The 27,312-nt window shown below is 42.2% G+C and overlaps 2 protein-coding genes across 2 annotated transcripts in view; both read left to right on the top strand.

Moving 5' to 3' along the window:
• The first annotated feature begins 231 nt into the window (after window positions 1–231).
• On the top strand, window positions 232–6,657 carry ftr14l (finTRIM family, member 14-like). Its single transcript, XM_021580857.3, has 8 exons — window positions 232–823; window positions 1,149–1,406; window positions 1,601–1,696; window positions 1,925–2,158; window positions 2,470–2,629; window positions 2,829–2,936; window positions 3,577–3,713; window positions 3,904–6,657. The coding sequence occupies exons 1-8, from the start codon at window positions 659–661 to the stop codon at window positions 4,288–4,290; spliced, it is 1,545 nt and encodes a 514-aa protein (XP_021436532.2). The 5' UTR covers window positions 232–658; the 3' UTR covers window positions 4,291–6,657.
• Window positions 6,658–22,836: 16,179 nt separating this feature from the next.
• The window catches only part of LOC110502650 (transmembrane protein 150A), a 72,757-nt gene continuing 68,281 nt past the window's right edge, over window positions 22,837–27,312 (top strand). Inside the window, exons 1-2 of the mRNA XM_090217194.1 lie at window positions 22,837–23,215; window positions 23,531–23,796. Of these exons, the coding sequence (XP_090073320.1) occupies window positions 23,636–23,796 (161 nt within the window). The 5' untranslated portion in view covers window positions 22,837–23,215; window positions 23,531–23,635. The remainder of the gene's footprint in view (window positions 23,216–23,530; window positions 23,797–27,312) is intronic.

Here is a 27,312-nt window from a genome sequence, read left to right on the forward strand (position 1 = left end):
CAAACCATAAAAGGAAGTTATTTATAGGTGTTTATAAAAGTTAGCTAGCCAACTTACTGATCATTCTTTGTGAAATAACACCTTGTTTTAGTGTCTTCCTTGTTGAAACTCCCCTCTGCTTTAAATTCCTTTGTGCTCGCCTGTCTTTTTGTGAAATGCAGCACCTGTTTGCAGTGAAGAGCCACACCTCTCCAGCCTTTAAACATCCAACCAGGAGGACTGGTTTAGCCCAGTGACCAGGCTTCATTACTGACAATCTCTCTCTCTCTCTCTCTCTCTCTCTCTCTCTCTCTCTCTCAAGCACATACATTCCAGTCACACAGTTTCACTGAAACCAACCACTTGTCAACATCTATCTCTGTGGATTTCACTTTTACCTACGGATCCCATCTCCTACATATGTGAACATTCTTCACCTGCTGATCTCACCTAATTTACCAGTAGATCTTACCTCATTTAAATGTGGAAACTAAACTTTAACTTTTTACTTGTCTGTCACACTTTTACCTGTGGATTTAATCTTTAGATCTCACTTTGACCTTCTGACACCCCCTTTTAAATCTGTACTGCTCATTTACCTGTGGATCTCACCTGAGGACCTCACCTTTAGGGATCTCACTTCTACCTGAGGATCTGACTACTACTTGTCCCAGGAGAGATGTCTCGTCGTGCCAGTACCTTGGACCTGGACATTACCAGCAAGTACAGCACTTTGGGAGGGCAGGCCCAACGGCGCTCCACTACCCTGAGTTCCCAGTCTCAGCCCAAAACCTCCAAGCCAGGCGATGTCCTTTGTGACTTCTGCACCATTCGGAAACAAAAGGTTTGGTTTTATTTTATTTTGGTGAAAAAACGTTTATAAAATCTTTTTACATTTTAGTAATTTAGCAGATGCTCTTACACAGAGTGACTTACAGGAGCAATTAGGGTTAAGTGCCTTGCTCAAGGGCACAACGGCATATTTTTCGGGGATTCAAACCAGTGACCTTTTGGTTACTGGCCCAACACTCTTAAACGCTATACTGTAGATGACCTGCTACCCCATAACATTGTTCGACATTGTTTTGTTTATTTTTTATATTGTAAAGTGTCTTTAGGTTCTGTAAAAGTGTCATATAAAACCTGTGTTGTGTCGTCTTCTTCTTAAGGCTGTGAAGTCCTGCCTACTGTGCCTGGCCTCCTACTGTGAGACCCACCTCCAGTCCCACTATGAGTACCCAGCCTTGATGAAACACAAGCTGGTGAAGGCTACGGGCCAGATGAGGGAGAAGATCTGTGCCCAGCATGACAAGCTGCTGGAGGTGTTCTGCCGCACCGACCAGACCTCAGTCTGTGTCCTCTGCATGATGGATGAACACAAGCGCCACGACACTGTGCCGGCTGGCACCGAGAGGATTGAGAAACAAGTACGTGAGTTTTAGTAATACTATACTCTAGGCCCCCTTAAAAAAAGCCTCAGACAGCTGGCCTTTTTTTTACACACCCTATGCATTCATAAAGCCTTTATAACAGATACTACTTAAGACATTATGACATCCATCATAGGCCTGGTTCCTATGTTGATGCTCCTATAACATTGTGTCAACGTTGTCCCCTACAGAAACAGCTGGGGTCCACTCTAATGAAGTCTCAGCAGAGGATTGATCAGAGAGTGAAGAAGTGGACAGACCTTCGCCAGGCTGTGGAGTCAGTCAAAGTGGGTTAAAACATTATGAAACTTTGCATGCAAACAGTGGGTGGGAGAGCTTATTATTTTAAATCACATCAATAAACCCCCACAAAACTCGTAAGAGACTCTTCCTAACAAACTGGGGATGTCCCTCTCTCTTTAACCTCCCCTTTTTCCCTCCCTCTTTCTTGCTTACATGTCCCCTCTTTCATTTACTCCCGCTCTATTATCTCTCCCTCTGTTTCCCCCATACAGCACTCTGCACAGGCGGTGTTGGATGAGAACGAACGTATCTTCACAGAGCTGCTGCGCTCCATAGAGAGAAGGTACATAGAGGTGAGGGAGCTGGTGCGAGCCCAGGAGAAGACCACAGTGATCCAGGCTGAGGGACTGTTGGACCGTCTGGAAGAAGAGATAACTCTGCTGAAGAAGAAACACACTGACCTGGAGAAACTCTCCCACACTGACGACCACATACACTTCCTACAGGTTGGTATAATGTACAGTTACAGTCTCACACTGCCAGATTTCATAGTCTTGTATTCACTTGGCTACTGGAACTGGCACAGGAACGTGATGAAGCTGGAGCATCAGACTTCCCTCCAGGCACTAAATGTATACTGGGCAGAAGTGGATTGAAACCACATTGTTTCACCTGTCCTTTCAACTTACTTCAAACTCAATTTCAGCTTAATTAATCAACGTAATTATGTTGTATCATCAATGTGGCTATTTAACTGAATTGCTCAAAGTCATCATCATGCTCTTCTTTTCCAACCTTTTCTCCATCGTTCCTCTAGAGCTGGCAGTCTCTGTCTGGTCCCTCTGGGTATGAGGATCTAAACAATGTCACTGTCGTTCCATACTACTCCTTCGATGGAGCCAAGAGAGCCATCGCTGCGTTGAAGGTGCAAGTGGAGGAAATCAACAAGACGGAAATCAGCAAAATCGCCTCAGCAGGTGAGTTACCTCAAAACACAGTGATTTCTTATTTTTGGGTGACTTTGCTCTGGTTATTCTTTACAATGTATGTCATGCTATGTTTGAAAATTTGTGTTTTGATTCATTCCGTTTTCACAGTAGCATATTTATTTGCTATTTAATTGTTTTTGATTGTATCAAATATTTATTACTGCGGTCTGTCTGTCTGTCTCCACAGTCAAAGAGGTCCACATTATCCAACCACTAGAACATATGGCACGAGAAGAACTTGAAACCAAGACAAGAGAATATTCAGAACCTAAGACAAGAGAGGATTTCAAGAAATGTGAGTCATTTTAACACATTTTGTATTAAATAACAGTGTGTCTATTTCAATTTGTGCCCTGTCTCCTGTAACAGCAGACACTCATATTTATTTGAAGGAAGGAAGTAAATGTAACACGACTTTCCTGTGGTCACATTATCATGATGGATGAAACTGGCATTGAAACCAGTGTGCCACAGTTACAGAGATAGTCTGTCTACCTGTAGAACAGGTTAGGTGAAAACAATCCATAACTGTGTCGCTCCCAGCGGTGGAAAAACACGGAACATTTATGATTGAACAAACAGTTACGCAATATTGACACCTAATCATGTGTCAAGGGACAGAGTTTCTTCTCTTTTAATAAGAGAGAAGTGCAACTGGAGCTTCCACTTTATAAGTTGTTACTAGACGGCAACTATAAGGAAACAACAGCATAATTAAACAGCATATCACACTGGTAGTTCCTCTGATGTAGGCCTTGTTTGGTCATTGTTTGGTCTATCTTGTTCAAACCCCCTGCTGTACATGTTAAGTGTTGGATTGACAGCTTCAGGGTCCTGCGTTCAAGTCCTGGTTAGGGACACCCCCCTGAAATTGCCACAGTATTTATTGGTTTGGTCTATCTTTCTATTCTAAAGCTTTTATCCCTCTGTTCCAGACCTGGTCCAGCCGACCCTGGATGTCAACAGTGCCCACCCCAACCTGTACCTATCTGAGGGCAACACTGTAGCCAAGATGATGAGCGAACCCAAGAACTACCCAGACCATCCAGACAGGTTCGACCATTGGCAGCAGGTAAGAAACTTTTTTTTCTCAGGTGTGACATCACATGACTTTGACAAGGAAAGGATAGGGCTTTCTCATTGTTTCATATAATATTTTTCAAAGCACTCATAGTGCTTTACATTGTATGGTGGGCAGAAAGTCAGATTCACATCCAATTAACTAAACTCATTCAATTCAACTCAACTCTCTTCCATCCCAGCTGCTGTGTAAGGAGGGTCTGTCAGGGAGTCGCTGCTACTGGGAGGTGGACTGGAGAGGAACGGAGATAGACATCGCCGTCACCTTTCAGAGCATCAACCGCAAGGGCAACAGCAACGAATGCAGCCTGGGTTGGAACGACAAGTCCTGGAGCCTGTACTGCTCTGAGGACAAATATTCCTTTGTGCACAAGAACCAGAGCACAGATATAGCCAAGCCCAGGTCCTCAAGGGTAGGAGTGTATGTGGACCAGATAAAGGGGACTCTGGCATTTTACAGTGTGTCTGATAGCATGAACCTCCTTCACAAAGTACAGACCACCTTCATAGAGCCTCTCTACCCTGCCTTCAGTGTGTGGGGCTTTGGTTCCAGTGTGAAACTAGTGTAATGATTGAGTGGGAAACACTAAATGGGGGTCTTGAACCAGCGACCCTATGGTTACAGAGAAATCTCACTAAATCTGTGCCATAAAGGTCCAGGCCTCTTGAAGTTGTTGTATGCTTACATACAGGGAGGCTACCCTGTATGAGCATATTGTTTGAAATGTACCTGTAAATAGATTGATGCTCATTATAAAGTGTGTATAATTCTGTCACTACAATAGATGAATTACATTTGAATACCTATGTAATTGCAGAGAGATACAATGTTTTATATTTTATGAAAAAAAAGAGAGAAAAGAGTAAGCAAATGTTTAGAAAGCTTTAAGATGAGTGATGGGACGGAATCTGCTCTGACAGTTCGGTGAGACCATTACTGTTGGATGTTATTGGACCTTTCTGTCCTGAATTACTTACCTTTCTTTCCCTTTTATAATAATCAGATATTGTATAATCATAATGAATGTAAGAAAAGTGGACCCTACCCTATATGGTATTCCCACTGGGCACACAATGTACTTTCAACATGGAGAATTGGGTAATATTTGATTGTGATGTTGATAAATGAATTAACAACCAAAAATCACTCAAAAAGACAGTCAAAAGTTAATTGAATTTCCAATGTGTTATCACTATGCTTTCAACCATCTAAAAGCACAACCAAATTCCAATAGAAAAACAATTTGAGTTTTGGTTTAGTTTGTCACCCAAATGTCTATCACTGCGCTTTCAACCGTTTAAAAGCACAGAAAACTTCAAATGGGAATATGTCAGATATTTTCTTTATTTGTACAACATATTAATGTGTTATTGATGTTCTTCATCTAAAATAAGAACCAAATGACCTGGGCCCGGTTTCCAGATAGCAATGGAATTTAGGCTTATGAACGTTTGAATGATGCTTTGTTGCAAAAAAAGGCCGAAGCTGTAACATTTCCCAAAAGACCATGCAGAGAGAACGTTCCCTGACTTTAAGTACATCATTGAGGCATAGGCCTACAGTCGATACTGATAGGACAGAAAGAAAGTCAAATTTTACCTTAACATTGTAATTATTCCACAATACTGACAAAGGCTCCGCTCCGTGAAAGATATTATCACCTACGGCTGCAAATATTGTGGCGGCTTATTCTAATGCTTGGTCTACCCTATAATGACTAAAATGTCAATGTAAATCAAGACTTGGCATATCATTAAGCACATGTTGTTAAACATCACTAGATATACTGAGTCAAAAATGACAGACTGTAGGCAGGATACAATTAGAAAAATAGGAAATGACATTGATTTCAATATCGTTGAATTACAAAAAAGAGACCATGTTTGTATGCAGCTTTTTTTAAACTCAGTTTTATATATATATATATATAAGGGCTGAGTAATGAGGGCTGAGGGCTGAGTAATGAGGGCTGAGTAATGAGGGCTGAGGGCTGAGGGCTGAGTAATTAGAATTTTCTACTTGAGGTGTGTTTGCCTAATATTTATTTGTTGAATGTTTATGTATTATTATGCTGTGATATGTTGAAATGTATTATATATTCGCCATTGATATGATAACTATGAGAAGTAGGCTATTGATTGTGAAGGAATTTATAAAATTGCCTACCTGTTTAGGTGCATATTGGATTGGCCCAGTATTAGGGGTTGGGTTTGTAATTTCAGGGGAATTGAGAATTCACAGTGCTCTCTTTAACTCAGCTGTGTGAGGAATGATTGGCCCAGTATTAGGGGTTGGGTTTGTAATTTCAGGGGAATTGAGAAGTCACAGTGCTTTCCTTAACTCAGCTGTGTGAGGAATGATTGATGCTTTGACAAAGTTATAGGCACTCTGTCTAAGTTGCTCTACCTTAGAAGCCGGTCTTAGTTTCTTCATATGAGCCATTTGGCTTATTTGTTTGTTATTTTGGAATTCTTAATCTATATGTCAGTGTTCGTTAACATCTTGTAAATATCCATGGATCCAGCATTTTACATTGGATTTTTTATCATCATAAACTGTTGTCTTTGAGAGTGACATTTCAACCACAGGATTATGTCATCATGGTAACTAAATTTCAACATAGACAAATATGTTGAATTTGTACCTTTAATACAAGTCAGATTTCAACTTTATAGCCACTATCCAAAAAAAAATATAGGCTGGGCAGCACCTCTGACTAGAGAATGTATCTATCTAAAGCTACCCTTTGGCCTCCCATCCACTGGCGACCCGTCATTCAGGGTAGAGACCCACCTGTTTTGAGCCCCACATTTTTTGCAAAAACCCCCACCTGTTTTTCATGCTATTTTGGCATTAATACGTGTCACATATCAGTTTGCAAACAATGTAAAAATATATATATATAATTGAGTTAATAAAGCCGCATACAAACATGGTCTCTTTTTTGTTTTCTTGAGTAAGGCTGCACCAAAATGCAGGTGTTTCAGCCTAGCTCAGTGCTTTCATGGTGGTGGAGTGTTGTGTCATGATTGGCTCAGTGTTCTGTCACTCATGGGGACACTATGTCACTGCCAAGTCTAAGGGTAGAGCTCAAAAAGTAAAGCCCCTTGGATGCTGCCATAGAGTTACATTAGAAGTGCCTATCCAAGAAGGCTCAAGGTCATTGGCCACAGACAAAAATATGTAAAATCATGTTATATCTACTTTAGCTGTGATTGGACTGATCATGTCAACATCATACCTTCAAAATCTTAGCTAGCAGTCATCATCATGAATCAAGTCGACAATCTACTGGCAAATACGTTTTAATCATTGTCACATGAAGATAAATAATGAAGAGAAATTATAGACAAAACCGGTATCGGTGCTCATCGGCCATTGGACATAAACACTACACAACAAGTTAGAAATTGCAAATTGCAACAATGGTTTGGAAGGAATCAATAGTTAACTGCAAGTATTGCAGGGAAATCATTAGCCTGCTTTTCAGTGGAATGGCTATGTGGTCACAAGTCTAAGATTAAGGGTCTCTTTTCCTAGTTTAAAATGATAAACATTCAACATTGGCCATGCTGTCAATGAAGCATGATTTGTGCCACGCTCAAAACAACTGTTAACTTGGAACTGCAAAATCTGACTTTAGTGAGTTCAAGACAACTGGGAACTCGGGAAAAACAAGCTATGACTGGGAAAATATGTTTTGAACTTTCATCCAACTCAAAATTGTAAATCGGGAACTCAGGCCTCTTTCTTGAGCTATGACCTAAAGATCACTGATGTCATCATGATTCAACCTTTTTTTTATTCGAGCTCCCAGTTGTCTTGAAAGCACCATCAATCCAGAGAATGCCAGACTTTGATGACGAAGTTTGATGACAAAATTTGCCCACGAAGGACCCCCACGCCACCTTCCTAGTGAGCACAGCACAACAAGGCGAGTCCAAAAATGTCTTGTATGCTGCTGCATAAATCATGTAATTTGCCTGGGAGATACAGTGCCTTGCGAAAGTATTCGGCCCCCTTGAACTTTGCGACCTTTTGCCACATTTCAGGCTTCAAACATAAAGATATAAAACTGTATTTTTTTGTCAAGAATCAACAACAAGTGGGACACAATCATGAAGTGGAACGACATTTATTGGATATTTAAAACTTTTTTAACAAATCAAAAACTGAAAAATTGGGCGTGCAAAATTATTCAGCCCCCTTAAGTTAATACTTTGTAGCGCCACCTTTTGCTGCGATTACAGCTGTAAGTCGCTTGGGGTATGTCTCTATCAGTTTTGCACATCGAGAGACTGACATTTTTTCCCATTCCTCCTTGCAAAACAGCTCGAGCTCAGTGAGGTTGGATGGAGAGCATTTGTGAACAGCAGTTTTCAGTTCTTTCCACAGATTCTCAATTGGATTCAGGTCTGGACTTTGACTTGGCCATTCTAACACCTGGATATGTTTATTTTTGAACCATTCCATTGTAGATTTTGCTTTATGTTTTGGATCATTGTCTTGTTGGAAGACAAATCTCCGTCCCAGTCTCAGGTCTTTTGCAGACTCCATCAGGTTTTCTTCCAGAATGGTCCTGTATTTGGCTCCATCCATCCCATCAATTTTAACCATCTTCCCTGTCCCTGCTGAAGAAAAGCAGACCCAAACCATGATGCTGCCACCACCATGTTTGACAGTGGGGATGGTGTGTTGCTTTTATGCCAAACATAACGTTTTGCATTGTTGCCAAAAAGTTCAATTTTGGTTTCATCTGACCAGAGCACCTTCTTCCACATGTTTGGTGTGTCTCCCAGGTGGCTTGTGGCAAACTTTAACCGACACTTTTTATGGATATCTTTAAGAAATGGCTTTCTTCTTGCCACTCTTCCATAAAGGCCAGATTTGTGCAATATACGACTGATTGTTGTCCTATGGACAGAGTCTCCCACCTCAGCTGTAGATCTCTGCAGTTCATCCAGAGTGATCATGGGCCTCTTGGCTGCATCTCTGATCAGTCTTCTCCTTGCATGAGCTGAAAGTTTAGAGGGACGGCCAGGTCTTGGTAGATTTGCAGTGGTCTGAGACTCCTTCCATTTCAATATTATAGCTTGCACAGTGCTCCTTGGGATGTTTAAAGCTTGGGAAATCTTTTTGTATCCAAATCCGGCTTTAAACTTCTTCACAACAGTATCTCGGACCTGCCTGGTGTGTTCCTTGTTCTTCATGATGCTCTCTGCGCTTTTAACGGACCTCTGAGACTATCACAGTGCAGGTGCATTTTTACTTGATTACACACAGGTGGATTGTATTTATCATCATTAGTCATTTAGGTCAACATTGGATCATTCAGAGATCCTCACTGAACTTCTGGAGAGAGTTTGCTGCACTGAAAGTAAAAGGGGCTGAATAATTTTGCACGCCCAATCTTTCAGTTTTTGATTTGTTAAAAAAGTTTGAAATATCCAATAAATGTCGTTCCACTTCATGATTGTGTCCCACTTGTTGTTGATTCTTCACAAAAAATACAGTTTTATATCTTTATGTTTGAAGCCTGAAATGTGGCAAAAGGTCGCAAAGTTCAAGGGGGCCGTATGTTTACTGTAGCTAAGAAAGTAATGCTAAGAGTATGTTGTGTAGTAAGCTGTTAGTAGCCCATGTGCCTCACCCTTATAATTTGGTCTATTTTCACCTCTTAATTTCGCCTACTGTTCTGACTTGGTGGTACACATGTAGCCTATAACCTGTTTTTGAGAAATGTAATCATCAAACATTGTAAGAGCTTTCATTGTCTGCTTATATGCCCCCTACGGTTCTGACTTGATGTACAGGGAGTACACTGTAAGAACGGCCAATGTTCTGAATTCTGTCGCTGTACATTTCAAAAGTGGTGAACAAATAGTTATATTGACTACGTCCGTCCTAGCTCACTGATTGTCTTAATCAAAATACGAATTGCCTCATATCCGTTTGTCGTCCTCTTATGCCATAGTTTGTACATCTCAATTGTCAGTAGAAACCACCATTGTTTAAGCAAGTCAGCCATGTTTTTTTAAGGGAGTAAATTAGGCTGAATTAACTGTTTCGTTGTCAGACAAAGCTCCACTGATTTTTTGCCCCACCAAGATTTACATGCTAAAATCGCCACAGCTCCCATCCAAGGTTTTAACCTGGCCCTGCTTAGCTATGATACAGTATTTGTCACTTACTATTACCAATGTGTTATCGTATCTGCACTTAAAAACTAAACAGATTCACTGTTTCTATCTGTCATTCCAAAGAGTTGGTTTAACAGGGCAAATGAAATGTGACCATACTTTATCAATCATGCAGTGCATTTGGAAAGTATTCAGATCCCTTGACTTGTTCCACATTTTGTTTTGTTACAGCCGTATTCTAAAATTGCTTGAATAGTTTTATTCCCTCATCAATCTACACACAATACTCTATAATGACAAAGCAAAAACAGGTTTGTAGAAATGTTTGCAAATGTATTAACAATAAAAACTGAAACATCACATTTACATAAGTATTCTCAGTATTTTTTTGAAGCACCTTTGGCAGCAAATACAGCCTTGAGACTCCTTAGGTATGACGCTACAATCTTGGCACACCTGTATTTGGGGAGTTTCGCCCATTATTCTCTGCAGATCCTCTCAAGCTCTGTCAGGTTGGATGGGGAATGTCCCTGCACTGCTACTTTTAGGTCTCTCCAAAGATGTTAGATCTGGTTCAAGTCTGGGCCCTGGCTGGGCCACTCAAAGACATTGTCCCGAAGCCACTCCTGCGTTATCTTGGCTGTGTGCTTAGGGTCGTTGTCCTGTTGGAAGGTGAACCTTCGCCCCAATTTGAGGTCCTGAGTGCTCTGGAGCAGGTTTTCATCAAGGATCTCTCTGTACTTGGCTCGGTTCATCTTTCCCTCGATCCTGTTTAGTCTTCAAGTCCCTGCAGCTGAAAAACATCCCCACAGCATGATGCTGCCACCACCGTGCTTCACCATTGGGATGGTGTCAGGTTTCCTCAAGACGTGACGCTTGGCATTCAGACCAAAGAGTTCAATCTTGTTTTTATTAGACCAGAGAATCTTGTTTGTCATGGTCTAAGAGTCCTTTAGGTACCTTTTGGCAAACTCCAAGCGAGCTGTCATGTGCCTTTTGCTGAGATGCAGCTTCCGTCTGGTCACTACCATTAAGGCCTGATTGGTAGTCCTGCAGAGATGTTTGTCCTTCTGGAAGGTTCTCCCATCTCCACAGAGGAACTCTGGAGCTCTGTCAGAGAGACCATTGGGTTCTTGGTCACCTCCCTGACCTAGGCCCTTCTCCCCCGATTGCTCAGTTTGGCCGAGCAGGCAGCTCTAGGAAGAGTCTTGGCGGTTCTAACTTCTTCCATTTAAGAATGATGGAGGCCACTGTGTGGGGACCTTCAATGCTGCAGACATTTTTTGGTACCCTTCTCCAGATCTGTCCCTCGACACCATCCTATCTCAGAGCTCTATCGACAATTCCTTCGACCTCATGGCTTGGTTTTTGCTCTGACATGCACTGTCAAACTGTGGGACCTTATATAGACAGGTGCGTACCTTTCCAAAGGATGTCCAATCAATTGAATTTACCACGGGTGGACTCCAATCAAGTTGTAGAAACATCTCAAGGATGATCAACGGAAACAGGATGCACCTGAACTCAATTTCGAGTTTCATTGCAAAGGATCTAAATACTTATGTAAATAAGGTATTTCAGTTTGTTATTTCTAATACATTCAAAAATAACTGATTTTGCTTTGTCATTATGGGGTATTGTGTATAGATTTATGAGTTTTATTAAAAAAAAAATATATTTTAGAATAAGGCTGTAACATAACAAAATGTAGGAAAAGTTAATGGGTCTGAATTCTTTCCAAATGCACTATATATCATCAATTATGCTATTTTGGCCTATGGCATTTGCAAAGTCATCAGCATTCAACTAAAAATAGGGTTTCAAGCTCTGGCTGATTTAAAATGTATTGATATTTAGGGATATTGAATTGGCTGTCAATTTAACGAAATATCAACATTTGAAGGAGATGTATCTTCTTCTTGGATAGTTCCATCCGTGCCACTAATTAGTCTGGTTTTAATTCCAGTTTGCCTACAAATTAGTTAATTAGTTGATTTGTGATTCATGTCTCCATCTCAACCAAAAATCTACGTTAAAGAATAGGAATAAATCTAATCAAACTTTATTTAAAGTGCATTTAAAGTTGGATTTTATTTAGTCATATTCTTTAACTTTTATTTTGGTTGAGATGGAGATGAGAATTCAACATATCAATTATTTGTTTGTAGATCAACTGGAATTAAAGCCAGACTAATTAGTGGCACGGTTAGAACTATCCCAGCAGAAGATACTGTTGATAATGTTGATATTTGAAGGAGATTCTAGTGTCCTCCCTCAAGCAGCCTCTGTGCTCCACCGCCCAGGTAGTACTTGAAGTGTTTGATTGAAGCCACAACAGCAAGGAGCTCCCGCCGGGTAGAGTAGCGGTGCTCATGTTTGTGAAATGTTTTGCTGAAGTACTCCACCACTCTCTCCCCCTCTGGCCCCACCTGGGCCAGCACCCCAACCATGCCCACATTACTCGTGTCTGTGTCCAGGATAAAGGGCAAGGTGAGGTCAGCGGGGGCGAGCACGGGGGCCCCGATCAGTGCACGTTTGAGGGTGTTGAAGGCCTCCTCACACCCCACTGTCTAAGTGAAGGCCTTGTCCTTCGGCAGCAGGTGGTTCAGGGGAGCAGCGACGCTTGAGAATCCCTGTACAAACCTCCTGTAGTACGAGGCCAGGTGCAGGAAGCTCTTCAGCTGACGCTGGTCGGTGGGGGTGGGCCAGTCTCAGACAGCCCCCACCATGTCCTCCATGGTGCTGATACCCTCCTTCCCCACTTCGGGTGCCCAAGAAGGACACCTTTCTCCTCATGAAGTGGCACTTCTCGGGTGGAGCTTCATACCTGCAGCAGCCAGCCTCCCCAGCACACGCCATAGCGCCCCCAGGGCTGACTGGAAGGAGCTGCCATGGGCCAGTATGTCATCGAGGTATACCAGACACTCCTGTCGGGGTAGCCATCCAGCACCATGTACATCAATTGCTCAAAAGTAGCTGGAGCGTTGCACAGGCCGAAGCACAGGACCTTGAACTGCCAGTGTCCTCTGTTAGTGGAGAACCACTGCGGAGGTCTAGTGAGGAGAACCAGGAGGACCCCCTAACCAGGTCCAGCGACTCATCGGTATGTGGTATGGGGTATGAGTCCTTCCTGGTTACCTCACTCAGCCGCCTGTAGTCCGCACAGATCCTCAGCTTACCCCCCTTCTTAGGGGGTACGACTGGCGCCGCCCAGGGGCTGTCTGAGGGCTCGATGAAGTCTGCCCTCTGCATCTCCAACACAGCCTTGTCTGCCGCCTCCTGGTGTGCCAGAGGGATACGGCGGGGACGCATCTTGATGGGCCGAGCATCACTTGTGTCGATCTCATGCTGCACCAGATGAGTGACCCACCTCTTCCTCACTCAGCACAAAGCTGTCTCTGAATTCAAACAGCAACTGCCACAACCGCTCCTGCTGCTCGGGGTCAAGACCAACACAGTTCCTCCCCCATATCTCCCTCACTGCAGACAGTGTCCTCTCCTCTCCCATCTGGGGCAGCTGGGCTGGGGGGGGGGGGCGTGGCCCAGGCTCACGGAGGGATATGTCGTGGAGGTAGCTGGGGGAATGTAACACACAGCCATAGGTGACAGAGGAGCTGGGGAAATGTCACACACAGACGTGGGGGGGGGGGGGGGGGGGGGGGGGGGGGGGGCAGCCATGAGTCTCTTCTGCTTTAACTGTTGGAGTAAAGGGTTTGTTGGGTTGAGTAAATGTGACATTAGGGGGGGGCGTGGTGACTGGCGGCCCTCCCTGGAAGCTCAATGTGCCCCCATTTAGGTCTAACTGGCAGCCTGCGCTCCTAAGAAAGTCCAACCCCAGGATACAAGGGTCCTGCACAGCCGCCACCCACACAGGATGATGCACAGATCTGCCCCCTACTGTCAGAGTCATTATTCCCTTTCATGGGTGCCAGCTCACCTGTGACTGTGCGGAGCTGCACAGTTGTGGAGTCCAACCTGGCACAATATCCGGCCTCACCAGGGTTACTGTGGACCCAGTGTCCACCAGGGCAGAGCAGGGCACCCCCTCCACAGTGACAGGGACATGACAAAAGTCCCCAACACAGGTCCGGCCCACCACAACAACAGGCTCCATCAGCTTGCCCTCGTCTGCTTCTGGGGAAAGTGGAGCCTTGCTTCCCAATCTGTGCCGGTGGTTTCCTCCTGAAGATGATGGTGGTTGGGAAAGAGAGCCAGGGGTCCACACTACCCGGTCTATGCGGACCCCGAGCCGTTTCCCTGAGCTCTGGGGGACATGGGGCAATCCCAGCGCAGATGGCCTCGCTGGCCACACCCCCAGCAGACCCTGGGACCAGGGCGTGTGTTTCATGCCGCCTGTAGCGACACAGCACAAATGAGTTCAGTCATTTCAGCCACCCATGCAGGCTTTTCCAGCGCTGGGCTGCTCTGCCCCCTGCCCGCACAGTGGGTCTGTCTTCCTGCACTTCCACCCAAGCCCCAGCTGAAGCCCCAGCCCACACCAGCTCCCTCTCCAAAGCCATCTCCAAGACTATCTGCAATGACTCAGGATGAGCCAGCTGGTTCTGTATACGCAGCTCTGTAGGAGTGAGCGCCTGTATAAACTGGTCCTGTGCTAGCTCGCTGTGCACAGAGGGGGGCATGTGAGCATATGCCCACCGAGAGAGGCTCTAAATGTCATTAGCTAGCACCCGTAGTGGCTCTCCAGGATGCCTGCATCTATTTCTCAGTTCGGAGCGCAGCAGCCTGGAATGTACACACTGTCCAAAGCTCCTCAGTGCTCCCACTATAGCCCCATAATCACGTCTGTCCTCAGGTGCTAATCAATGTCAAACAGGCCAAAGCATCATCCGTGAGGAACAAAGCCAACTGCAGTGCCCTATCTTCATTAGACCATCCCCCAAAATGAGCTAAAAGTTCAAACTGAGCATGAAAAGCTTCCCAATCCGCCTTACCGGAATACTTCGGGGTCTTGTTTGTTAACATTCTGAGCCCCATATTCCCCGTCCCGCCCACCATAATCCACATGAAGTACAGTCAATGAAACACTCATGCCTCCATCATTCTAGCATCCTCCCTCAAGCGGCCTCTGTGCTCCTCAAGCGGCCTCTGTGCTCCAGAGTAATTAGTGGGACATATGGAAATATCCAAGTTGAATATGCATCTAATTCAAATGTTAATATTTGGTTGTGTTGACAACAAAACACAATTCAATATCACTTTTGAAACACAATAAATAGCATATTAACTTGTCCACAAGTTAACAAAGGATACTGCATGTCTCCAACTCAACCCAAAAAATACAATTATAGAATGGAATTAATCAAGTGGCTCAGATGGAAATGTCCAAGCAGTAGATACATCTCTTTTAAAGGTTCTGAGGTTACTGTGACTATATATGTCTAATTGTGTACTAATATGGAGCGTGCATGTTCAAGATACTGTGTATACTGTAGCTAAGAAAGTAATGCTAAGTGTATGTTATGTAGTAAACTGTTAGTAGCCCATGTGCCTCACCCTAATAATTTGCTCCCTGTTCATCTCATAATTTAGCCTACTGTTCATACTTGGTGGTGCATATGTAGTCTATAGTCTATTTTAGAGAAATGTCATCATCAAATATTGTAAGAGCTTTCATTGTCTGCTTATACGCCCCTTTTATTTATCATACAGTTCTGACTTGGTGGGATGCACCAGGGGGGTGGAGCATTGGAAGTTAAGACCAGGTTTAGCCATTGTTCTCTCTCTTACGTCTTGCCTTTACAAGAGAAGGTCACGGTTGTTTTATTGGGTATCCTTCATTTATTTGGTGTGGGCTACGGCCAAACAATAGCCTGTGTGAAGTTGGGTTAATAAACCGTAAACTCAACCCTCTGTTCCTTCATGATCTAGCCAGGTCATTACAGTATGATATGTTACACACATGACACTTGCTATAAGGTTTAGTATCAAGCCAAACACCAGTTTTTCCTTCATAATTTGGGAAACAATGAGATTTCAAAGCACTAGGTGGCAGTATGAAGACGTTTTCAATATTTTCCTTTGACTCCCAAATGCATTATGCTATTGCATTTGGAATCATTGTCTCTTGATTTTGATTATTTTGATTAGCTGAGGGGTATTAATCCAAACTTGTATCTAACATGTTTTTTTTTATCCTTGATTGTGATACGGTTTTGGAAACCTTTACTAATACAAAATACACACTTAAGGCGTATTTTGGGGAAGTGTACTTATTGCTATGCCGTCTCAATAGGGACAGTAATATTGCCGTTTTCTTCTCGTTTTTCAGGCGAACGTCTTTTAAGGGAGTATGCAATCACACTCGTTCGGTTGGTCAAGCCCAGTTATGCTATGTGCCAGCCAAATGCAAACGGCTTTACTGTTAGTTGTTTTACCACTGATTTCCTTTTTTTTGTGTAACACAGGTTCGAGCCAACGTTGTTTTATGTTCACTCTTCTTTTGTAATTATCTTTTGTAATTGTAAAATTATTTCAGGGTGATAATACAGTAGAGTTTCTTAGGTTTCCAAACCGTTTAACACGCAAGGATTATTTGTCACGTTCTGACCTTATTTATTTAGTTATGTCTTTGTTTTAGTATGGTCAGGGCGTGAGTTGGGTGGGTTGTGTCTATGTTCATTTTTCTATGATTTGGTATGTCTGTGTTTGGTCTGGTATGGTTCTCAATCAGAGGCAGCTGTCAATCGTTGTCCCTGATTGAGAACCAAGTGTCCCCCTTGAGTTGTGGGTGATTATACTTTCTGTTTAGTGTGTTGTACCTGACGGAGCTGTTTCGGTTGTGGGTTTTTGTTTTGTTTCTTTGTTAGATGTTGTTCAGTTTAATTAAATAACATGAACAAGTACCACGCTGCGCTTTGGTCCTCACCTCATTCCAACGACGATCGTTACATTATTAATAGTTAATAATGTTCCCTCGAATTGTTTGGGGCACTGAGCAAGTATGCCGACATACTTGATTATAGCTGTGGGACTTACACAAGTCCGAATTTCTTATAGCCTAATTTTCTAGACATCAATGTACAGCAACATTTTTTGGATGACAGAACACCCGCCAGTGGCGGTTAGTGTCGTTTAAGATGAGGGAAGATATTTTTTTTTCATCATTTTAGGCTACTACACGATACTCACATTTCCCAATACCCATCATGAGATTGCTACAACAGACAGTGACATTCAATACCGCCTTGCACACTCTTGCCTGCATCTACCTGACATAGGGTGTAGTCATTAGTCCAGTTGCAAACAAGAGTTTCTATGGACAAATTCAGGTATGTTTATCCCTGTTTTGTTCCGTTTGCTTCCGTTTAAGAAACGTTATTCAACAATATCGGCGGAATGAATACACCCCCGATCACGCGTAAACGGAGTTCACTCTTGTGACGTCCATGTTGTATTCCTTCTCTTCCCTTCGCTTTGGACTTCAATGCACAACACATTTTGTGACCAGGCGAAAAAACCTCTACAAACAGCCTACATTGTTGTCACCATATTAGCTAAAGTAACGTCATAGTCAGCATAGCTAATAGAAGTAAACCTGCTACCTGTCATACCAAAAGCTTATCTCGACTTGGAAGAGTTCCAGTGTTGTGTTGGAAAGTCACAGCCAGCTAGCTAACATAGTATCCCTCTGTTTGAGCAGGGTGTTTCAGTAGACTAAACTGGCTAGCAGCATTTGCTAGCTAAGTAAGTGAAACTGAAAGAGAGAGATCTATTTTTTCAATCTCTCTCTGCTTCTCCTTCATTTTGGTATAAATTAATTTACTCAAAACTGTTCAACTATTGCCTTTCTCTCTCTTTGAGTCAAATACTCACCCCATTTACTCACCACACTCACAATGCAGTACTAGCTAGCTGTAGCTTTCAGTACTAGATTAATTATCTGATCCTTTGATTGGGTGGACAACATGTCATTTCATGCTACAAGAGTTCTGATAGGCTGGAGGACGTCCTCCGGGAAGTTGTCATAATTGCTGTGTAAGTCTATGGAAGGGGGTAAGAACCATGAGCCTCCTAGATTTTGTATTGAAGTCAATGTACCCAAAGGAGAACGGAAGTTAGCGGTCTTCACCATGGTGCTACACCTTGGTGCTGTTTAGGCTACTGTAGACCTTCTTTGCAAAACTGTGTGTTTTAATCAGTTATTTGGTGACGTGATTATATTTAGTATAGTTTTATCTAAAAAGGATAACTTTTCAAATGTTTTACAATTTAATTTCTTGATGAAATTCACTGAGGAGGATGGTCCTCCCCGTCCTCTGAGGAGGAGCCTCCACTAATGCACACATACTCAGCTGTGGGGCTTACAAGACCTGAATTTCATATAATTTTCAAGACATCAATGTAGCAGTAGAACAAATATCACAATATTGAAATATAACTCCAAATAAAATAAATCAATGAAGGCTACAGCAGAACACGCATATGAGAATATATAGGCCTCCTACCTATGTGATAATATAAAGCACATATTTAGATTATCTTCACAGTACTGAACAAGTTTGTAAAATAAAAAAAATGTCCTACCTTAGTTTTCAAAACCTCCCACAATGACTCTCCCCATGTCAAGTCCATTTAACTCCTGAGAGCCAATTTCTTGCTAAAAGCCATGAGCGGACCTGTGTCTGTGACGTTTCGTCTCCTTCTAAGGCTGTTCTGAAGACTGGCTGTAGTGTCTATTTTTTTTTTTTTCATTTTGAGTGTTAACTATAACCTAGGTGTCCTCTTTAACCTTGTCTATAAGACTTGCTCCCACCAAATGTGCCTTGGTTTGGGCGGGCATGTTCAGAAAACATTTTTCTGAGGGCTCTTTATTTACATTTTTATTATTATTATTTTTTTTACATCTGAGGCATAGGATGGTAATTTACTATACCCACTCTTTTGCTAGTTTAATCCCTCCAGTCGTTTCTAGCAGTGCTGCTAGGTAAGGCATCGCCATCAGGAACAACTCCTCCGGCACTGACAGCTATCTGAATCATTCTGGGTTTGATTCACCATCTCTCTCTGGATTTTTGGACTTGAAATTGTAATCCAACTCTATTGCCTTTTCTTATCCATTTTTTATTCGGCTTTTCCACAATTCAAATTCAGTAGGGAGATGACTAGCCTAGACTATGATGACTAACATGATTACGTAGGAACCTCTTCACTAGCTGACCACGACAACCAAGACCTTTGTTAAGATCAGTTACTTACCCCACTGACCCTCCCCATAACCTCTATGTACAAAGAAGAAAGCAGGTCTGGAATCAGTGTGGCAGGATAGGATGATTACACAGAAGGATCACTGTGCTTTTACATTATGGTCTTTCTGGGGGGCGGGAGAAATAACGAGGAGGCAACTTGATTTAACGCTCATAGCTTTTATTAGAATGTCTACAGTTCGAACAGGGAAACAATGAATAAATCATGCCGCAAGAGGTACCGGATGTAGGCAAATAGGTGCCGGAACAAATAAAGTGTAATGGCTGTTGTAGGTGGAAGAAGGTAGGTCTTGTAGGTGGACCAAAGCGCAGAGTGGTAAGTGTCCATTATTTTAATGAAACAACTGAACACCGAACAAAACAACAACGTGAATAAACGAAAAACCAAAACAGTCCTGTAAGGTGATGAAGAAACACTAAACAGAAAATAATCACCCACAAAACACAGGTGGGAAAAGGCTACCTAAGTATGATTCTCAATCAGAGACAAAGAACTACACCTGCCTCTGATTGAGAACCATACTAGGCCAAACACGTAGAAAATATAACCTAGAAAAAAGAACATAGACAACCCACCCCAACTCACCAACCTAACACAAAGACATAAAAATAAACTAAGGTCAGAACGTGACATAAAGTCAAATCTGAGAGGTGCCGGATCCTGTCAAATTAAGCACTGACATTAGTGGCTATTTGAGCAGTAAGTAGTGTAGACCAACAAAACCAATGGAACAAATCCCAAACATTTTCACATGGAAATAGCTTTTGATTTCTATGATATAGGTTTCAGTAGCCTATATGTGTTGCTCAATGTAGGCCTACATTGCATGAGACTTAACATTATGAAGGGTTTGACATACAATTTTAATTGTTCTACAACACCATGGGCCAAATAGGTAACTGTAAATTACATTGTATTGTATGATGCAAGAAAACACTTTACAAAATACAATTAATTATTATTACCGTACCATACCGTACTCTGCCTATTGGCTTATTTGCATTTTCAAGCCTGTCTAAAAATACAACACTGCCCCTTTAATTAAGACAAACGTTTTACCTGACTGGCTTTTCAAAGACAGGTTGAAATGTAGCCTGCATGTTTTGTGCTCTTGTAGGAAGAAGTAACTCTCCATTACTGGCCTATACTTATTTGTAAGGGGGCTAATAACTGGCTAACTAACAAAGAATATCAACAAATGTGCACACTTCTGTGCTCTGATCGTAAAAGCTCATTCACTCACAGATGATTGAAAGACTGCTGGTGGGCTACCCCCGCCAATAGAATTCTACTCCATTGTGCTCTGGCTTTGCCTATAACAAAATAATAGACTCAGTTTTGCAAAGTTAGATTTGTTTTGTTTTGTTGCATTGAAAAGGGACTGATATGTTGATTCAATCACAGAAAAAAGTTGATTATATAGTGCAAACTAATGGGGCGAACTTAGTGACATTCAATCCCTTGTGTTTCTGCATACCATGCATTTATTCTGTGCAGCAGACCTAGATGAGGTGCGTGACGCAGGTGTGCAGCGCAGAAGGAACATTGGTCAGGACTGTTGTACACATTGGCCTTGCTTGGGGAGTGGGGACCAGACAGGTACATTTCTAAATTTGATTCTTGAAATGTTCCTCTCAGGTCCTCTACAAGCCAGAATGTTGAATAAAATGACATTTGAACTTACTCTACCAGTTGTCTGTGTGGTTGGTCCTTATATAGACAGGAATTTGAGACAATATATCCACAGGAAAGTATTATTAATTAAACCAACTATCACATGAAGCAAAAATGTGTTAAAAATGTGTATAATATATTTTTTTATTTACATTTTCAGGGGGTGCTGCAGCACCCTCAGCACTCCTACTTCCTGCAGCTATGTTTCCTGTGGATATATTGTCTGAAATTACTGCCTACATAGAGAGCAATAGTAGCCACTAACGCCGCTCTTTTTGTAGGCACTAACAAACTAGGGTTTTTGGATAAACGCCGAAAATAAGGTCTATGGTAAACACAGGTTTACGAGATCTTAAATGTTTCGTTCTATAATATAATCTTCATCAGCTAATGTTACTTTTTGTGAATTTTGAAGCATTTATGTAACAAAAAAAATCACATATAGCACATACAGTAAATGCTTCATAATTCATAAAAGTCATGTTAACTAATTGATATTATCTCAGAACAAAACATATAAGATCTCCTAGGCCTGTGTTAACCTATTCTTTCTTTCCCTAAGTTGGCGAACTCTAAAAGGACCATCCACGCAGACAACCAGTTATGAATACAGCATTTTCAACCCCGCCCTCTGGAAACATATTTCTCAAATCTAAGTATCCCCCCAGAACAACCTCCATTCATTGGGGCATGGACTCTACAAGGTCTCGAAAGCATTCCAAAGGGATGCTGGCCAATGTTGACTCCAATGCTTCCCAAAGCTGTGTGAAGTTGGCTGGATGTCCTTTGGAGGGTGGTGGACCATTCTTAATACACATAGGAAACTGTTGAGCATGAAAAACCCAGCAGCGTTGAGCATGAAAAACCCAGGCACTTAAATATTTTGTCTTGCCCATTGACCCTCTGAATGGCACACATACACAATCCATGTCTCAATTGTCTCAAGGCTTAAAAATCATTCTTTAACCTGTCTCCTCTCCTTCATTGACACTGATCATTAAGGGATCATAGCTTTCACCTGGTCAGTCTATGTCATGGAAAGAGCAGGTGTTCATAATGTTTTGTACACTCAGTGTACATGAAGGCTACAACCTTCTAAGTCTGTCGTAATGGATATTGCCGTAGCACAAGCAAGACACAGTCTACAAATTGCATTGCAGAAAAAACAATGAGCGTTTTTTCTATGTGTGTCTTGCTTGTTTGATATACAGTAGCTTGCCTAAATAACTGCATGTAACTCCCCTCCTGAAAAAATAACATGAAATTGCTGGACAACTTGTTTGTGTCATGCTTATGTTTGCAATAGCCTACTGTTTCAACAGACAAATAACTATGTTTGTTCAAATTGTATTGTGTACAAGTGGAGCAGCTGAAAGGAGGTAGGCTAGTGGATCTCGCATGCACAGAAATCTCCATATTTTTAGCAACAGCAAGTTGGGTTCCAGAAAATCTTCACCCATATGGTCCCCAGGCAAACATTGGCCATGCTGTGGTCAATGGTTCGAATGGGTATGGCCTCTTGGATTCCTGAGAGCTAGTTTTCAACCCAGTCATATTGATGATGGATGAATGTGTTAAAATGGATTCCCTACAGATTTAGATGTAATGTACATGATACAGCTGTGCAACTTCTAGTATGCTATGCTTATTTCCTGCTACCTATTTGGTTTGACCTGAAGGTCTCCTATCCTTCAAAATATTGGACTGAAAGGAGATGATGAGAGGAGGTCAGACTATTGAGACACACCATGGTATCAAGAATATTTGTCCCAAGGCATGCATGCCCAACAGGGTAATTGGGATTTAGGCCTAGTTAATACACTGAGTAACAACAATGTCATTCCAAGGGTAATGAGAATAATATGATTGAGTAAAATATTAGGAACAACAAACAAACAAAAAATCGGGAACAACAAACAAACAAAGCAAATATGCCTAATTACTTTCCCCAAGAGAGAAAATGCAGGCTGGAACGTCAACCCATTGGAGGCGCAAGAAAACCCAAAGTTGCACTTGATTTAGTTCACGTGACCGGAGTTCGTCCTTTATGGCCGTTGGATTTCCAGTCATTTTCTGCACATCTACTCCAACCGGCGCACATTGGTGAGTTAAATTGAATCCACTCAATCTCGCGTCTGTGGGAGGAGTCCAGCTCAACAGCTGGCTGGCTCGCTTTGATGCTTTTTGACCCTGCCACACCGCGAGACACTGTCTGTGCCCTTTGAAAAAAACACACATTGTCCCATTCAAAGAAGAAAAACGGACAAGGAGGACTTAAAACTACCCAAAGATTTGATGGACTATTGCAACTGCATCGTTGAATTAACTGAACTTAGTTTTTCGTGAGAAACACCGGAGATTTGCCTCGTTAAATGGTGACCATCATTGGATTGTCTTTTGACAGAGGTGTTGCAGCTAGCTGAAGGCGCTCAGACGAGCAAGAAGAAACAAAAGGTGAGAGCGAAAAACTTGATTCTTATCCAAAAGGGAAATGGTGATATACTGACAATGTATCTTATCTTTATTTCCTGTAAGAATTTGCTAGAGTTGATATCTAGGGAATTCAGCATCAAACCTCTAACTGAAGTTATGCAAATGTTGCACATACAATTCTGCCATTTTGCTGCGAAAGTGTCAAAAAGCTGATCATCTGGTGTGTTTACACTATAAACCAGGCGGCTAAAATAGCTAACTGATCTGACCTGATCATGATAGCCAATAGTAACAACACGATGATGTTGAGTATTTATCAATTTTTCCTCTTTCTAGACGGGACACGTCGCCGCTTTACTCTCTCCCTTTCCTCGCACCCAACTTGGGGCCCAAATCACGAACAAATCGGCTGAGATGCAGCTGCCAGTCACCTTGAGTTAAATGGTAGTTCATGAGAGGAGAGTGCAAGTTTGGCCAAGGACGAGGAGAAAGAAGAAGACCGATTCCCGAAGCGGAGGGACAGGACGGGGAGTGGACATGTCTTTTTGGGCGATACTACCTGTCAGTCTGCCTGCCTTGACCATCACTGGAATTTGGGTTGTGTGAGTGCCTCTGTTTTTGTTTTAATCTAGGCTTGAACCCAAAGGCAGGCAGGTGGTGATATTGAGCAGTTTCATTGTACTGCCAGCTATACACTCCTATCCCCCGTGGACAGGTACTACATAAAACATTCACATTTTAGCCTGAGGAGATAGATGGTGGATATAAAAATATATGCATACTTTCTTTATGAAACACCATTTTTCCATCACCATTTAAGAGTGGCTAAATGCTAGTCCCGGGTGTTGCGTATTGCGTTCAGACAATCCGGTTGCAGCAGTCTGTTGTTTACCCTTGGTCTGAACGCTGTACACAAGGTCAGGAATTAGCATTAGTCACCCTAGCATGGTGTAAAATTGTGTTTCATAAAGAAAGTAGGCATATTTTCCAAAAAATGTCCAGCCTTTTTCCCCCAGAAAATCAACGCCTTTGCAGCCTGAATGAAGAATGTTTTATGTACGCACCGGTCCACAGGATACGAGTGTATCACAGGAGGCTGCTGAGAGGACGATGGCTCATAATAATGGCTGAATGGAGTCAATGGAATGGTATCAAACACATGAAACACATTTGTTTGATGAGTTAGATTAACATTCCATTTATTCTGTTCCAGCCATTACTGTGAGCCTGTCCTCCCCAAATAAGGAGAGTGAGAGAAGGAAAGATGGATAGGGAGGAAGGGGTGTTGGCTGCTGTGTTGCTGCCAGTTTCCTCTCACCTATTTCTAGGCTTGGGCGGTATACCGTATGCTGGGATATTTGGACATAGCCACTGGATGGTTTTTCAATACTCTCAATACCGTTGAAACAACTATTTTTGAAACAAATGTTTTTCAATTCATTTTAGTATTTGTAGCTACTTTTTAAGTAAATATCTGCAGTCAACTTGTGCAATACCTTAGTAGATAAAGCAGATTATGTTCTTCATTTCACCTGTCACACACATTATTTAGCATTATGAAGCTTACATGCTGACCACACCTCTCGTGAGCGAGTGTTGCAAAATTAATTTTAACATACATGTTATTCAATCATTTCACCCACACTGCTCGCGCGTGTCAATGAATGGCTGTGTAGCTAGGCGCTAAAATAGAACTTGGTTCTATTTGTGACGCTCGACGCCCTGCAAGTCCTGCCTCTCCCATCTCCTCATTGGTTTTTAGGAGCATATACCCACATGAGTGATTGAAAGATGATCTGAGGTCCACACTCTAGTCCAGTCGGTTGTGGTAATGCACCTTAAAGTTGGTTGCAAACCTCCATATAAAGTCCAAAGAAGGAGAAGCCTGAAGGAGGAGAGATTCCTAGAATTGAACTCGTTTGACTGTTTGATCTGTAGATTAATTGTCAGAGGATCTTGTGCGTTTCAGGTAAAATAATAACCCAATGTTTATATCCCAGGACAAATTAGCTAGCAACAGCAAGTTAGCGAGATAAATTGCCATACATTTTTAATGCTTTTCGACCTGTCCCCAAATTAATATAATTGGTTCAGAGTTTGTTTTGATATTTCAACCTGCGTGTCCTGATTGTGTCTGATGTGGGGGGACAAAATCAACTTGCGTGAACGTGGACGCACGCGAGCCTGCGGTCTGGTCAGCATGTTACCATAGTTCACCAGAACAGTTGAGCCAGCCACCTATTTGTTTGTAAATAGCACAACGGGAGAAAGGGGGAGCAGGTGAGTCCAGCTGTGTATTGAGAGGGGTCATGTTTTATATTGAAAGTCAAGTGCTTTTTATTTATTTCAGTAGAGTGATCAGGGACGTGCAACTATAGTTATCCTTCACAGAAAATAAATTGGTGCAACACATTCGGCAGAAAATAGCTTAATGTTCATCAGATGACAACAGAAGTGCAACGCTATTTGGCTGGCAGAGTAAATAAGCTTACAATGAAGAAGCAAGGTATTTTTTGCACGACCATCATATTTATACTGTTTATCATAGAAAAAATATAGCCAGCTACATTTCCTAATGTTTTGCTTAAAGCATTTTAGCAAGAAAAGTAGGCTGGCTACAAAGAGAAAATAAAAGTACCGGAGAAAAGTATCTACCCATCAGTCAGAGCGCTGTCTGCTGATAGAATGTCCGTTTGGGAATTCTCATCATAGTGGAGAAGTCCAACTGAAGCACAAAATTAGTCTGATGCTGAGCAGAAATACAATAAGAAGCGTTTTAGATCTGCGTTTATGAAACGCAATAAGTTATTTCTTTCTGTTTTATCTGTTCATGTGTGGGAAAACGCAGAATTCTGCATGAACACGACCTGTAAATTTAACTTGCTAGTTATCTAAGTAAGTGGTTGAATTAATACGTTGACGGGGCATCATATTGTGTTAGCTTTCTGCCACGTTTGAGAAGTCAAGCCCTTTGGATTAGTTATATGTACAGCTGCCACTGCTATCTTGATTTCCTTGCGTTTCTTTCTTTTCCTCTGTTCTCGGTTCATTTTCTCCTTCCCCCTCTTCTCCGAGCTGGCCTGTTGCCCTAGCGACTCCTGACTCCACACAGCTACAGCGTGTACACATGCTGCTCCAGAGCCAGTAATGTTGTTCCTATAGACAAACATGCATCCAAAACTTTGTTCATTTGCACAATGTCTCTCCTTCACATTTGCTTGTAAATGTCCAAACTCACCAGAAATGACATTCGGTAGTTCCTACCTACAGTACCTTCGGGAAGTATTCAGACCCTTTGACTTTTTCAACATTTTGTTACGTTACAGGCTTATTTTAAAATTGATTAAGTTCTTTTTTTCCTTCATCAATCTACACACAATACCCCATAATAACAAAACAAAAACGTTTTACTTTTTTTATTGCAAATGTGTAAAATTGAACAACAAAAAATACCTTATTAAATTATTTTGTCCCTCATCTATCTACACACAATACCACATAATGACAAAGAAAAAACAGGTTTTTAGAAATGTTAGCAAATTTATATAAAAAAAAAACAGAAACATCTTGACTTGAAATTGACCTCAGATGCATCCTGTTTCCATTGATCATCCTTGAGATGTTTCTACAACTTGATTGGAGTCCACCTGTGGTAAATTCAATTGATTGAACATGATTTGGAAAGGCACACACCTGTCTATACAGTATAAGGTCCCACAGCTGACAGTGCATGGCGCCCCCTTGTATACTAAGCCGGTAATACCGTAAATCCCGGGATGAGAGAAGGACCATATGAACATCTGGATACCGCCCAACCCTACCTATTTCCTTCTTGTCCAGTGGGCCTCACAAGGCTGCCCTGTCTTCCAGAGCAGTCAATGGTCCCTCTCCCTGGGCAGCAGAATTGAAAAGGCACGCTTTGTTACGTAAAGGCCCTCCTCCCACTGCCATGGCTGGGTGGAAGTAGGGTAAATACTGGGCTGCCGGGGTAGTCAGAGTGCTTATTCAGGGCTTTCACATGGGAACACACACACACACACACACACGGTAAGCCCTTCTCAGCCCTGCACCATGAAAGAGCTACTCAGAGCTAGATGATGACTTGACTTTATGGTCCA

The sequence above is a fragment of the Oncorhynchus mykiss genome, chromosome 23, assembly GCF_057628025.1.
Source record: "Oncorhynchus mykiss isolate SJ-2025 chromosome 23, ASM5762802v1, whole genome shotgun sequence".
Taxonomy (NCBI): domain Eukaryota; kingdom Metazoa; phylum Chordata; class Actinopteri; order Salmoniformes; family Salmonidae; genus Oncorhynchus; species Oncorhynchus mykiss.